Genomic DNA, 14,217 nt, shown 5'->3' on the forward strand with positions numbered 1-14,217 from the left:
GTGAATACCCATATAGGTCTTGGTGATTTTTATGCCAGGAATGTTTGTTCACGCTCAATTTTGATTTTTCGTGGTTCGACTTTTGATTTTCCTTTGTTAAAATGAAGACAAACTCGACTATCGAGCAGCTGAAGTGTGAAGGTTACGAAAAACGTGATCGACTTCTAGTTTTGAAATTGGAATTTCATTTGCACATTGCCCAGCAATCGGTTCATGACTGGTCTGTCGGCTATGTTTTGGATTTAAAAAACGCATTATTGTAATTGGATTGAACGGCGGCAGATTTGATCACTTTAAAACACTAGAAATTAATAAGCTTTTGATTTCATTGTAATTTTTTGCAATAATGACCGTAATCAGAACATTTTGTGCCACTTACGCAGTGATCGGCTGTTTTTGTCGTTTTTCAGGATTTTTTTGGTAGAGTCATTAACTGGCAATCAAAAAATAGTAGTAATTTTTGGAACCTCGGCAAAGATTTGGCCAGTCGAATTCAATGAGAGCGGTGGTCCCCCGCCCTCGGCATTCTAATGTTTTAATTTCGATGTTTTGTTTGTGGGAGTACCGAGTAGCTTGTGCGTCATTAGCATACAATAGTTGCGTGATTTGGGTGTATATCAAGACAAAAATGAATTTGTCTAAATCTTCAGTTTCTTTCGGAAACCTTTTGGTTTGCCAGGGAACTGAATAAAAAATAAAGTAAGTTAGTTGAATTTAACTTGTTTGGAAAAATAAAATATTGTAAATTTAAAAGATAGAAATTACTGACTGCAGTTTCCACACCCTCAGTTTTTGGTGAGCAGAAATTGCCTATTGACTATTGAGCAAATAATGCACTAATGCATGAGTAAGATGATGAAATATGGAATTTGAACTGCAGATAGAATGAGTTGTGTGCTCTGGAGTGAATATTATGGAGGAGGAGGAAGTTGAAATGTCTCTGACTGCCGAGGAGTTTAGTCACGTGTTGGCTCTTTTCAAGTGCAAAACACGCAAACTGAAGAGAGAAACGAAGAGGAGAAATGAGGTGAATTCCCAGCCCGAGTGGGGCCAGGAGAGTGGGGCGGGGGTGTGTTCAGACCAGGCGGGCAGACTCATAGACTTGTCAACCAACTACACAGCCTTGACCAAGTCCCAAGATGTGGACAAAAGGTGAGTGGTGTCGCCGCCTCGTCCTCGTGATTAGTTAAAGTGTAGTAGAGTGGTGTGAACATCACAAGTGTGTGAATGAATATCACGCCCCCTGTTGTGTGATTATCACTTTATGAATATGCCCCTTGTGCTGTGATGTGTTGGCAGCTATAACAGCATCTGTGAGCTGAATGCTTAAACAAACAAACACCAATAGTTTGACTCACTGAGTTTAATTCCGAATTTTATGCTACGAGCTTCATTTGTGCAATAGCTTGAATTCGGTTCTGCAGTGCTGATTACACAAGCATAGCTTGTGATATACTATGAACTTTCTTTTTTTTCCAAGCTAAGTCGAAATATTGTTGCGATGCAATTGTTGCGACAAAATGTTCATTTTGAAAGTGCTCATTTTGATCCAGCTATTAAGTACAGCCAAGGATGCTAAGGTAATGCTAAGGATATTTAAGTAATGCTAAGGATATTAACACAGACTATTATATTACAAATAGCACTTCAGCTTCAAGGTATCAGGGATCTGTAGCGTAGAGGTAGGGAAGAAGACCAGCAGCAAAATAAGAGGGTTCGAACCTGGTCAGGAGCGGATGTTTTTAATGAACTTTTTGCTATACTAGTTAAAATGCGTCCGCTCTATAATTTGAGGCATGTTAGTTGGTAGATTTATTTTTTTTTCAAATTGACTGGTATTGTTAATGCGCCATAATTGGCGTGCGTCACTTAGCAACTATGTAGACTCATAATTGGCGTGCGTCACTTGAGAAATTTTGTCAACAGTTTTTCCCAGTAGCGTTATCGGTCATATTTTTGCTTGTTTATGTGAAGTGCAACGTAGCCTCTATGTTTAAATTATCCGGACAAAACGAACAATTTTCAAAGAGGTTTTTCTCAAATTGGGTTAAGATTAGACAAAAAGTGAAGAGAACTAAATTTGCTCAGACTTTCATCAGAATTAATCCCCCCCCCCAAAAAAAAATTCTCAACCAAAATTTGGCTTTTTCAATTAATCAAGAATTACGCTGAAACTACTCTGTTAATTGATAAGAAATATATATCACAAGAAGCCTCTTACACAGCCCAACAATGTTCTAGAAGGGTTAAATCTCCAAAAACCTGTATAAGAGAAAATATTTTGGCTTGATAGACAAGAAATGTGATTTTTACTGTATAAAACCCAAAATATTTTCTTAAAAACAACTTTTTAACAATTTACTCAAGTTTTTGGAGATTTAACCCTTCAAGAACACATTTAAGGCTGGGTAAGAGGATTCTTGTGATATATATTTCTCATCAATTAACAGAGTAGTTTCTGCGTAGTTCTTGATTAATTGAAAAAAGCCAAAATGACCCATTTTTGGGGTAAAATTTTGGTTGAGAATCTGAACCCAATTTGAGAAAAACGTGTTCAAAAGTTCAAGTTTTGTTAAATTTTTTCTTATAATTTAAACAGCACTGTATTCTATTAAGCATTTGAGCAAGTGTACTTATATTTTAAATGAAGTTTCTGTATGTATAAGGCACCTTGGTCACGTTTTTTACTCTCTGGGTTACCTTGAAGTTCAATCAAGTGTTCTAACAAGAAGAGACTATTGAACTTGAATTAGTTTAAAAGGGAGCTATAGCATATAAAGAGTAATTGCCAACCTGGTATGACTAATTGTTGAAAAGATGCTGGCTAAATCTAAGTTGAGTTAATGAGTTTGGCCTTCAGATTGCAACCGCCAATGAACCCAGTGAGTTGCCAGTACTGCTCCAAACAGTTCCAGACGCGACAGATGTTGCGACAACATTTCCTCTACAGACATTCGAGTGCCGGCATCAAGTGCCAGGAGTGTTACTTCATAGCCAGGTCCCAGAAGGATCTGGACTCTCACAGGTGCAAAGTGAAGCAGGTCCTTGATTGCGACCAGTGTGCGGAGAAGTTCAGAAGTAAGCGAGACCTCATGATCCACAGGAAGATGCACAACATCAAGCACTACTGCATGCACTGTGAGAAGAGCTTCGCCGACTTGTCCAGACTCAACAAACACATTCAGGACAGCCATGTGGACGCTGGGTTCGAGTGCTCCACCTGCAACCGCAAATTCTACTGTAAAGAGAGCTTCACCTTTCATGTCAAATACGCCCACACTGAGCAAAAAATAGTGCAGTGCAATTTGTGTCTGAGAAGCTTCAAAAGTATGAAGTATTTGAAGGTGCACATTAATGCTTTCCATAAAAAGAAACAAGCGAATGTTGCAAAAGTTAACCTCGACAGCAAAGGCAAAGATCCTAGATACCAGGCGCAGCTGCTGACTGCTCGCAAAATGCTGGCAAAAAGGAATCATTCGACCACCTCTAAAATGGATTCGTATGTTGCCCCGTTCCAATCCCGCTTCCGTGCCATGTGCCCCGATTGCCACAAGATCGTCAACTCGCCCACAACCCTCTACGCTCATAAAGTGCTTCACAAAAATCCCAAAGTCTGTTCAAAGTGCAAGGCCGAGTTCGCGTGGACTTGGCACATGAAAAAGCACGAGCGAATTTGTAACGGAGTGCCCTCAACTCGCATGCTAAATAAGAAGATAAAACCCTACCAATGCTTTCTGTGCAATACGAGATTCACAAATGGATCTGAGCTGACAGACCATATGCGCGATCATGCCAAGCATGATTTCGGCTTAGGAACATCGGCGGCCAAAATGGGCGACAATCTAGACGATGAGGACGAGGACGAAGAAATGGAAGATGGAAACAACGGAATCTCTTCCGGAGAAGCAAGTCCAATGACTCATTCCGAAGTCAGGCCTCTTGTTGAGCAAACGCAATATAAGGTAGACGCAACAGTTGTTTCCGCCAACCACTGCTCTATGTCGACAGCTAAATTGGCCCATAACCAAACCACTCCCTCGATAAACACGATTCAAAGTAGGGCAACTACAGATGGGAGCTCGGCGAGCATGCACTCGTGGATAGATATGCGAAGTAGGATGGAAACGCCGATCGATTTTGAGGAGCGCATTGGTAATGTTGCTTCAGTAGGGAACAACTGCAGGACATTAGTGGACGCGAACAACCGGTCCATGCCTTCGGTAGTGACTGTGGTGAACCAGAACCAACCGCCTGCGCCAACCATAGCATTCCAACCTGGCCCAACAACTTCTGCTGTAAAAATTGGGGGACACCGAAGTACTAATCCGGCCAAATATGTTTTGGAGAAGAGTTGCTTTGCGAGATACGAGTACGCAGCAGCCTCTACTAAGGAGTCCAAGATTAGTTCCACTCAGTGTTCCATAAATGGAAGTAATGGAATGAACGGACATGCAGGGGAACTTGGCATTGGCGCGCATCATTTTTCAGGCCTGGAGGATAATTTGGATTCGGTGCAGGGAATTTTGAACGAGGTGTTCGACAATGGAGGTCCTCTTTCTCCCATCTCCGATTCCTGCTGTCTCAACACACCTTACGCCAACAGTCTTCTTCTCCTAGATGACTCATTTGTCATTCCGCACGACATGTTGTGATGTATTTATAAATCAAAGCATATTACAGTTGTTGCTACTGCAGTGTTATTTCAAATTCTATCACTATAACCAAACGATTCGTTTGGAGACAAATTCAACAAAGAATTATCATAACGGGGAACCCAATTTCTGCGGAAACAACTTGGGTTTTCCCCATCAGACAGTTCTTTGCAAAACAGTTCTGAGATAAGTGCTCAGAAAAATGATAATTTTCCTTTTCTACTACATTTCGATTGAATTAACTGTGTTTTGGTTATTCAGTGTCTAATGAATGAGTTTTTCTGAAAAAATCAACTTGGGCTGACGATTTTCTTTGCCTTTTTTTGAACGATGGATTCTGACCAGAGGCTTAAATTGGGTCTGAATGGCAAAAGGCTGAGTTGAGAACAATTTTCTTGGAAATTAATTAACCTCCAGGATATTATAAAACTAACAAGGAGAGCTCGTGAGTACACCAAGTACAAATTAGAAACAAGGTATAGGAAGGGGAGATGTCAGGGGCGTTACACTATCAATAATTTTTTCTCTACATTATTAGTACATATCTTTAAACACAAATAAAATTATTGTTCATTAAAAATGTAGTAGTCGCCTTTTGGTTCGTTTGTTTAGTAGAATGGTTCCTTCTTGTTTAAATTTTGATATTTCTATATCAACATGAATAGTTTATACCAAATTCTAGGAGCTTTGAAATTTGACGTCCCTTGAAACTTTTCTACATGGTCGAAAAACGCCATTCTGAGACCATTCTGTAAAAGACATCCAGGGCCGCAAATGCTTCTACAAAAACCAAGTGCGTCTTTTTGGATTTATTCTTCTGATGTTTTCAACGTCCCTGAAAGATAATGCCCGGATTCAAAAAATGTCATTTTCTCATTTTTTTGCAAAGTTTCTATCACTATAACCAAACGATGCGTTTGGAGACTAATTCAACGGAGAATTATCATAACGGGGGAACCCAATTTCTGCGGAAACAACTTGGGTTTTTCCCATCAGACAGTTCTTCGCAAAACAGTACTGAGAAAAGTGCTCAGAAAAACGATAATTTTTCTTTTCTACTACATTTCGATTGAATTAACTGTGTTTTAGTTATTCAGTGTCTAATGAATGGGTTTTTCTGAAAAAATCAATTTGGGCTGATGATTTTCTTTGCTTTTTTTTGAACGATGGACTCTGACCAGAGGCTAAAATTGGGTCTGAATGGCAAAAGGCTGAGTTGAGAACAATTTTCTTGGAAATTAAAGTACCTCCAGGATATTATCAAACTAACAAGGAGAGCACGTGAGTACACCAAGTACACATTAGAAAACAAGGTATAGGAAGGGGAGATGTCAGGGGCGTTACACTATCAATACTTTTTTCTCTACATTATTAGTACATATCTTTAAACACAAATAAAAGTATTGCTTATTAAAAAATGTAGTAGTCGCCTTTAGGTTCGTTTGGTTAGTAGAATGGTTCCTTCTTGTTTAAATTTTGATATTTCTATATCAACATGAATAGTTTATACCAACTTCGAGGAGCTTTGAATTTCGAGGTCCCTTGAAACTTTTCTACATGGTCGAAAAACGCCATTCTGAGACCATTCTGTAAACGACCTCCAGGGCCGCAAATTCTTCTACAAAAACCTAGGGGTGCTTGACCGTCCCCACCCACCCGACCAGTGTTTTTTACCAATGCACTTGATCAACCAGGCTTCCACCACTGTTTTCTGTTCGATTCGATCAGGGATCATGGTTGTTTACTGTTTGCACATAATAAGTGACTATGATGTAATTAGTGTTGAAAAAAAAAAGATTTTAACTGATCGTCTCACACCGGGGTTCGAACGCCAGACATATCGGTCCTGAGTCTAACGCTCTAACCAACTGCGCCACGTTGCTTTTTGTTTAGGCGGAAGCGGAAGTATTGTTCAAGAAACGATTTCAGTCAAACTGAGAAGATTATATTCCGTTTTTTGATTTACTTTCACTTTCCAGTCCATTGACTGGAACACACTGAAACATGAATTTTATATTAAAATCTTAAGCATTTCAGTATGCTTAGTTTTTAACAACACATTTTAACAGGAATGTTAGCAATGTTACGACTTGGAAACGGACCTTCAACCAACGGAGACCAAATAGTGGACAGAACCACTAGACCACAAACGACGAAATTGATGTTGAATTGGGACGTTATCAGTGAAATTGAACGACAAATGTGATGTCTTATCAGTGTCATTGGGCGTATGTATGTATGCATGTGTGTATTTATGTATGTATGTATGTGTTTATGTATGTATTTATGTGATTATGAATGTTTTATTGCATATTGTATGAAACTGTGTATGTATGTGAAATGTAGGTCTTGATTGATGTATCTATGTACTTATATAAAATATTGCTAACACTGAAGATTTTCTTTTCTGTTTCTTCAATAAACTATAACGAGTAATGTTGATATATGACAATGACGAATGTTTAATAGTGATTTTATTACCATTGCCTCATCAGCTTCCATTTTATGTAACGTTTTTACATTTTAAGAGAACTCTCTTGTTTCGATTGTTTCTGAGAATATTCAATTCGGGTAGATAAAAAAGAAGAAACGTTAGAGGTTTTTCTTTGAAAAAGAAAATAATTGAATGATTTGAGTCTGGTTATGAATGTTAGATGAAGTGATTATTTCACTTTGGTTGTTTGAACTGAACATACTCATTAATAGGAACGTAATAGAAAAAGTTTTCTTCGACCTGTCACAGTTTCGAACCGGCGGGTTTGGTTTGAAAGACCAGTTATGACCCACTAAAGTATCGTCTCGTGATAATTGCTGCAAGTTGCGTTTGGCAGTGAAGGAAACTGACGAAAGAATTGCTGTGGTTTAGCGAGATACTATTTGAAATAATTCCTTCCACTAAGATAGCTTTGTGGAACCGGGGTCAACCCGGCCTCTTTTCTGTCGTCCCACTGTGGGAAATTAAACTTTTTGTGAAGGGTTATTGGAAGGATAGGAAAAACATTTAATGATATGAAGGATCAGTCTGGGAATCGAACTAGAGCTATCTGCTTCCAAGTCCTGTGCAGATTCGCTTGAGGTAAGACAGATATCTAATAGACACTACTTTTTGCCGACCAATCATCTGAGGTCTTAGAAAGCATGGCTGGAAAAAGACAAGAGTTGAAATCTGAGTGTTTTCTGTAATGTTCATAGATTTTGTGCGATGAGTTAAAAGTATTTTTCATGAGCGAATTGAAACAAAGAGAAACAAAAAACTTTGATCTATTGGAGTCACTGCCTTGGCGGTGGCCAACGGGTCATTCCACTGTCTCTCAGTGTATATGACGGATTGAGTCAGATCCGTATGAACCTCCTCCGCTAGTCGGTCAGGGGGACGTGTCTGGCAAGCCAGATTGGGAACCCCAAACCCAAAGCCCTTCTCGCCATGTCTTTACATGATCTCAGAGTGTCGGACTTTTCACTTTTGATCAACTAGCTTCAGAGACCAGTTTCAGATGCCCCGCCAAAGACATCATCGACTAGTATCGTATTTGGTTTCGGTGATGTTGAGAATGCGTTGGAAGGTAGCGAAACAATGACAGAAAAAAAACGGCTAATAGTAAAAACGTCCCAAATATTATGCATTGGATTAAATGCATACGTTAGATGAAAAAACTGACATCTCAATGAGGGATAAACATGAAATTTATTAAGTTATTTGTACTGATTTAACTATTGCTATGAGTAATTGAAATGCTTATTCTATTCTGTTAACTCAACAGCTGTTTAGTGCAGTGGTAGTGGAGCGCACTGGCAATCCTGGGTTAGAGTATCAATCCTCGACCTGAGCCAAAAAAAGTTTTGTTCTCTTTTCAAATCAATAGGCCGTTAAAAACCTAAGCCACAACCGCTTACGTTCGAACACTTGTTTTCATCTCAATTATTCTTGTATTTTCTCAATCATGTGCCTGTGCTGTTTCTTTTTTATTTTATTCTTCAAATTTAACCTTTAATTATCTTGTTGCATGTGTTTGCCTTATTTTTGAAAATAAGCGTTTCGAAAAAAGATTCTGCAAACATCAAAGATGTAAGAAGACGCATCGATTGGAAACTTTCATCGAAAGTGACAAAGGTTCTGCTAGAATAAGTTTCTGCTAAATGAGTAAAAACAACTTCTATCAACTTAACCAAACGTCAAGTCATTAAACAAACGTAGTCAGCGAAAAAAATTGTGATAAGTTGTTTTTTCGCGTGTACAATGAAGCAGTAGTTTTCTGTTGTTGAAACTTTTACAGGTATGAGATAAGTTTAACAGGCAAAATAGAAATAAATCACGAGGAGATATGATAAACTAAATGCCTAGTTACTTGGTGATAACATAAATGTTGATGCTTCACGAGGAAGGCAAGCGCTAATTTTACCGTAAATACCACCGAACAGCTCAGCGAAGAACTTTTTAAGCGGACATGGACAGTTATCATATAAAGTTAACATAAAAGTGGCTTTCAGATTCCAAAATTAGCACTCAAGACGCGACACATTAAACGCATATGGGGAAAGCAAGAAACAACATAAAGGTCGCTGAACTGTAATTTGATAGGTTAAAGTAACACTAACAAAATATGAGTCAAACACAACATCATAATAAAGAAACGCAAAAGAAAGAGAAGCAAGAAGTGACAGTATATACGGCATTAACATCTCGTTTCATTACGACATTAAAGCTCACTAAAGCTCTGTGAATGAACTTAGTTAGGTAATAAAAGACATATATTTACAAAACAACCAATAACGTATGATGTTTTCAGTGACAGCTAACATATTATCAGCGACATAATGATCTATAAGAAAAGCTGACAGGGAAAGCCGGAACACTAACTATTGAAATCTTCTTGTTTCGCACAGAACAGGTTGCAATAGTTTTTTCACTGCACAAAAAAGTATGAACAAATCAAATACTCAATAAAATTAACGATAATTATTTGAAAGACCGTGCCATTTTCGGGGACCGAAAATGGCACTACAAAAATTTTGATAAGTTTGTCCAATGTTTCTTCATAATTTTTTTGTGTCTTTGCGCAGAAGTCCCGGAAAGCAAAAATGTATGTTTGTTTGCAGGCTTTTCATCAGAACTCTCAATTTTTGACAAAACTGAACAACATCCTCATTGCAATGTGTACGTCTCAAATTGCACACTCTATCCAAAAAATCAACACGTTGTTGCCCTGACTCAAAGTTCCACATATAAGCTGCAACTGTCCATGGCTGCATGGCATACAAGTCAGAATCTTGAACCTTACAACTGTTCAAGTTGCGAAGATATTCCGTTAGACTAATCTCAGTTTCCCGAATCAGCATGGTTTTCAAATGAGGATCTTTCAATAACACAAACACCATTATGAAGCCCTCAGCAGTTTTGGGTACGTTAAAGTGGCTACGTAAGAAAGGAGTTGATGGTATTTCAATGGGAGAGCGCTGCAAATTATTATCGCGTATCGCTTTGAAAAATTTGTAAACTCGCTCTTCGTGTAGATTTCTTGTTTTCAAAACACTTCTGATTGCCTCGAGAGTTGCTTGTTTCTTGCCAACAAAAGTCAAGCAATTAAGAGCGGGTATTCTACTGCCTATTACAAATAGCTGAGAAGGCAGCCACAAACTATATTTGGACTCCGACACCGAAATTGCTGTTGCCACCCGGGGAAATTCGTCTCCCAAAATTCTATGACAGTTAGATGCCACATAGTTAGCTAGAGGAATTTGCACTCTCCGAACGCTGTTCCCCTTGAATGGTTGCACGAATCCACGAAGTTTTCGTAATTTTAAAGTTGGCCACTGTCGAAATCTTTCGCTTTGAAGGCAGTCAACATTTATATCAGTAGGGTTTAGGGCTACAAAAACAGTAATATAATCAGCCGTTGAATTTTGATAATCAACAACTGCCAATGATCCTTGTTGAACGTTCTCCATGTTGCAACAGAATTGTAGTATTGCCGATTGATACACTAGAATTCTTGTAGGCAAGCGGACGGTACTATCCAAAAATTTCGACACATCGTCTGAGGCTTCACGCCACTGGTGGGAACCAGCTTGCCGCAATTCATCTGAAGCGTCAATGTGATAGAAGGGACTGCCAGATCTCCGAACGGCGTTAAAGTGCATCTGTACAGCCTCTCTTTCGGCAGATTTCTTACCAAAGATTCTCATAATGGTCGGCTCGACATTTTCCCAGGTCTCTACAAACCGACAATGATCGCTAAATAAGGAAACAATTTCCTCGACAGCGCAATCGGGTATTGTTCTCTGCTCCATTAGATGAAGAAGACGTTGTCCATTAGGATCAATCATTCTCACAAGGTGTGTTAAAAAATTAAAGTTAAAGCCATAAAGAAGCGCGCTTGATAAAAAAACATCACGACCAGACACGTTCGGGAGCTGCATACAATCACCGTTCGCTAGGATGAACGCTCCTCCAAACGGTTCGTAGTTATCTTTCACTCTTTGCAAAACTAAGTCCATAGCCGCAAGTAGCTCTGCATTCACCACACTTATCTCCTCCAAAATGACGAACTGTAAACTTGATACAAGATTCAACCGTTTCGGATCTCGAGCTAGTTTCAACACAGCCTCTTCCGCCATGTTCGAGGCACTTAAGTTTTTTACGGGTATACCGAACAACCTGTGAATGTGTTCTCCCCCTAACTGATTTGCACGCCTTGCAGCAAGACTTGTAACCATGGATACGAGACCGTTCATCAAGGCGTATGATAGAACGATTCTGCAAACATGGCTTTTTCCAGAACCAGGAGGGCCTAATATTATCTCATTCTTCAGATTCAAAACACCTCGGCGAGTAGTACAACAGCGGGTACGAACGCTTTGAATGATGTTATGGATTATAACATCCTGTTCCATCATCGATTCATGTGACTGATACTCGGGATATATGACCTCAGGTATCCATTCAATTAAACGCTCGGATAAACTTGGTAGCAAAGTTGGTAGATCATGAACATTCAAACTGGCAATATTGGAGAAAAGTGACTGTTGCGATGAGTTCAAATGATCTTTAACCGATTCTTCCATAGCTTCTGTTATATGATCCAAGAGCACCGCGGGAGTATCAAAATTAATTTCGTTTTCGGCCACATTAAGCAATTGGGAGAAAGCACTGTCAGCAGCAAGCAGATTCGCCGAGAACGATAATGAGCCTCCAGGTAGAAAAGTCAATTCTTTACAAGTGTAAAGCGAAAGCAGAGACAGCACATCAGCGCGATTATATGTTATTCGGTTTTCAATGAGGCCACTTTTTTTGAAGCTTTCCAAAAGTTGACACGAGGAGAAAAGTTCCAATTCTGTTGCAAATTTTCCGAAGCGAAGAACAAAAGCAATCAAAAAATTCAAAGCTTTTCTTGGAGATACGGACTTGAAAACAACCTCAGGTAAAATGCTTGAATTTTCTTTTGAAAGCCACCAAACTGCTTTGGTTTTGTTGTGTACAAGTATGTAAGATGGTAGCATTGTACTTTTTACAGGGAGATGTCGGTTGGTTGCTCAAATACGATTCAATAATGGCAACAGCAGCTTCGTTAATTCGGACCCAATTATTCAGGCAATCGATCCAAAGAGCGAACTGATTCATCTTGAAACATTGTGTGATTTGATCAATCCCAAAGTTATGCTTACTGAATAAAAAGCATCGATAGTAGACCTGAACACTGTCTATGCACAATAACTCTGGAGGCCGCAAACTGAATTGAGCAAGTTTGTCATAAAGTTCGCTTTGTCGACAAATGTCCTCAAGCATGAGGGCTTGAGACTCGGTAATTTTTCTCCACTGTTCAACTGCAGAATCACGAGATCGCAATTCATTTAATTTGGGGGAGTTGAATGGAGCAGTTCGGTATGCAACGAAACGCTCACCAGCTGCAATATTCGGAACGTGAACAAATTGCATATTTGTTATCACGATTGGTTTTCTCAGAAGCCAATGAGTTCCCTCTGTAATCGATAACAAAGAGCATTCAACTTTTTCAACTTTTCTCTCCCGGGCTTTATCAACTGCAAAAAAATGTTTGACACTGCTCAAATGCCGATTGGTGACACCTTCAGAACGTAGCCGAAAATTCTTTCCGTCCCGACCAGACATGATGTTAGCATCAGCATGTTCTTCTACCTTACTTGAGTAGTAGGTCAAATAAGAGCAACTCATCTGTGGGTCGGTAGCTAACAGATTGGTGCTAGAGAGTGTGAGAAGAAACAGGTGTGCATTTGTCGCTACAAAATGTTCGCCTTTCGTAGCTGCATACATATGCTTCTCACTTTTTAAAATGGAGCTTGGTTCCAACCACTGGGCATCACGGTCTACATATTCGGCTAACCCAAGCTCATGAAGAATCTTCAAAGCTGTTTCGGGGTAGTAGCGTGTCAACGGCATTTTCCAGTTTGCGTGGCTTTCTGGAAATGGAGGAGTGCGGCAAATTTTGTTTCCCTGTGCATCTTTTCGCTTCATGCAACGGAACTTACTTCTTTCACAATCATGCGTATGAAGGGCAACACACAACTCGTACTTGCTAGACAAATCGGAATGAGATGATAGCAAGTTTAGGTTACTCTCCATTATAGATTCAAGCTTGTTAAAGATCGTTTTCTTTGCACATTGAATTGAACCGTCCACAGAAAACGTTCCCGGTTCGCACCATATCAAAATATGATAATGCGGAAGGTTCCCGGCTGTTGTTTGAAATTCTGCTCGAGCCCATATTTTTTTGACTTTTCCAATAATATTTTCCTTGGTATGTTTCAACAAATCTATCAAGTGGTAAACACTGTTTGTCCATGCACGGAGGACTGTGCTCATTATTGCGTTCATAGCAGCGCTCTTTTTCTCATCTGGTTCATTTCGATAAAAAGAAACAGTGGACTGCATAATCCCCGCCACTCCTGGATTCTTCATTTGATTACATGATAGAGTCAAAAAGCAGTCGACAGGATCAGAAGAAACAGCAGCTACTAGTTCTCGCAAGTGTATCTCACCATCATTGCTATCGTACATCGTCTTAGCACTGAACAGCCTTATATTTTCATTTCGCATTTGCAACGTCTGTAAACCTCTCTTGAAAAAAGACATTGAGTGTTTTGCGCCCAAAGATAAGTTGATCAAGCAGTCAACCGCGAACTGAATATATTGGACGGAAGAACTAGTCGGAAGTGTCAAATCTGTAATTCGTGTAGAGAAATGTTGTAGTAAATCTTCAAAAAGAAATCGCTTTGCAGTCTGTTGGTCGCAGTACAAAAAAAAAGGCAGAGACCCTGGAATGGTGCCGTCCAATAACTGGTAGTAAAAAATAGAAGGGAACAGCAGTCCTTCCAATTGCATCAATGAAATTGCACACTTTGGCTTGCTTGCTGTAAAACACTGCAACGCACGACGAAATCTTGCAGTACTCTCATTGGGGAAGCGAGTTCGATGCATAACAGTCATATGAGAGTTTAAAATAGCTTGGACTGGTATGATGGACATGTCACTAGAGTTATCGGGCACTTCAATTGGTGCTGAGGGCACAGCCGCATCTGTATCCATTGAAGC

The 14,217-nt window shown here is 39.5% G+C and overlaps 1 protein-coding gene across 1 annotated transcript; it reads left to right on the top strand.

Moving 5' to 3' along the window:
• The first annotated feature begins 884 nt into the window (after nucleotides 1-884).
• On the top strand, nucleotides 885-4,908 carry LOC134841282 (oocyte zinc finger protein XlCOF8.4-like). The gene is made up of 2 exons (XM_063857163.1): nucleotides 885-1,152; nucleotides 2,861-4,908. Exons 1-2 carry the CDS (start codon nucleotides 914-916, stop codon nucleotides 4,650-4,652), a joined length of 2,031 nt encoding a protein of 676 aa, XP_063713233.1. The 5' UTR covers nucleotides 885-913; the 3' UTR covers nucleotides 4,653-4,908.
• Nucleotides 4,909-14,217: the final 9,309 nt, after the last annotated feature.

The sequence above is a fragment of the Symsagittifera roscoffensis genome, chromosome 3 (assembly GCF_963678635.1).
Source record: "Symsagittifera roscoffensis chromosome 3, txSymRosc1.1, whole genome shotgun sequence".
In the NCBI taxonomy this organism is placed as follows: Eukaryota; Metazoa; Xenacoelomorpha; order Acoela; family Convolutidae; genus Symsagittifera; species Symsagittifera roscoffensis.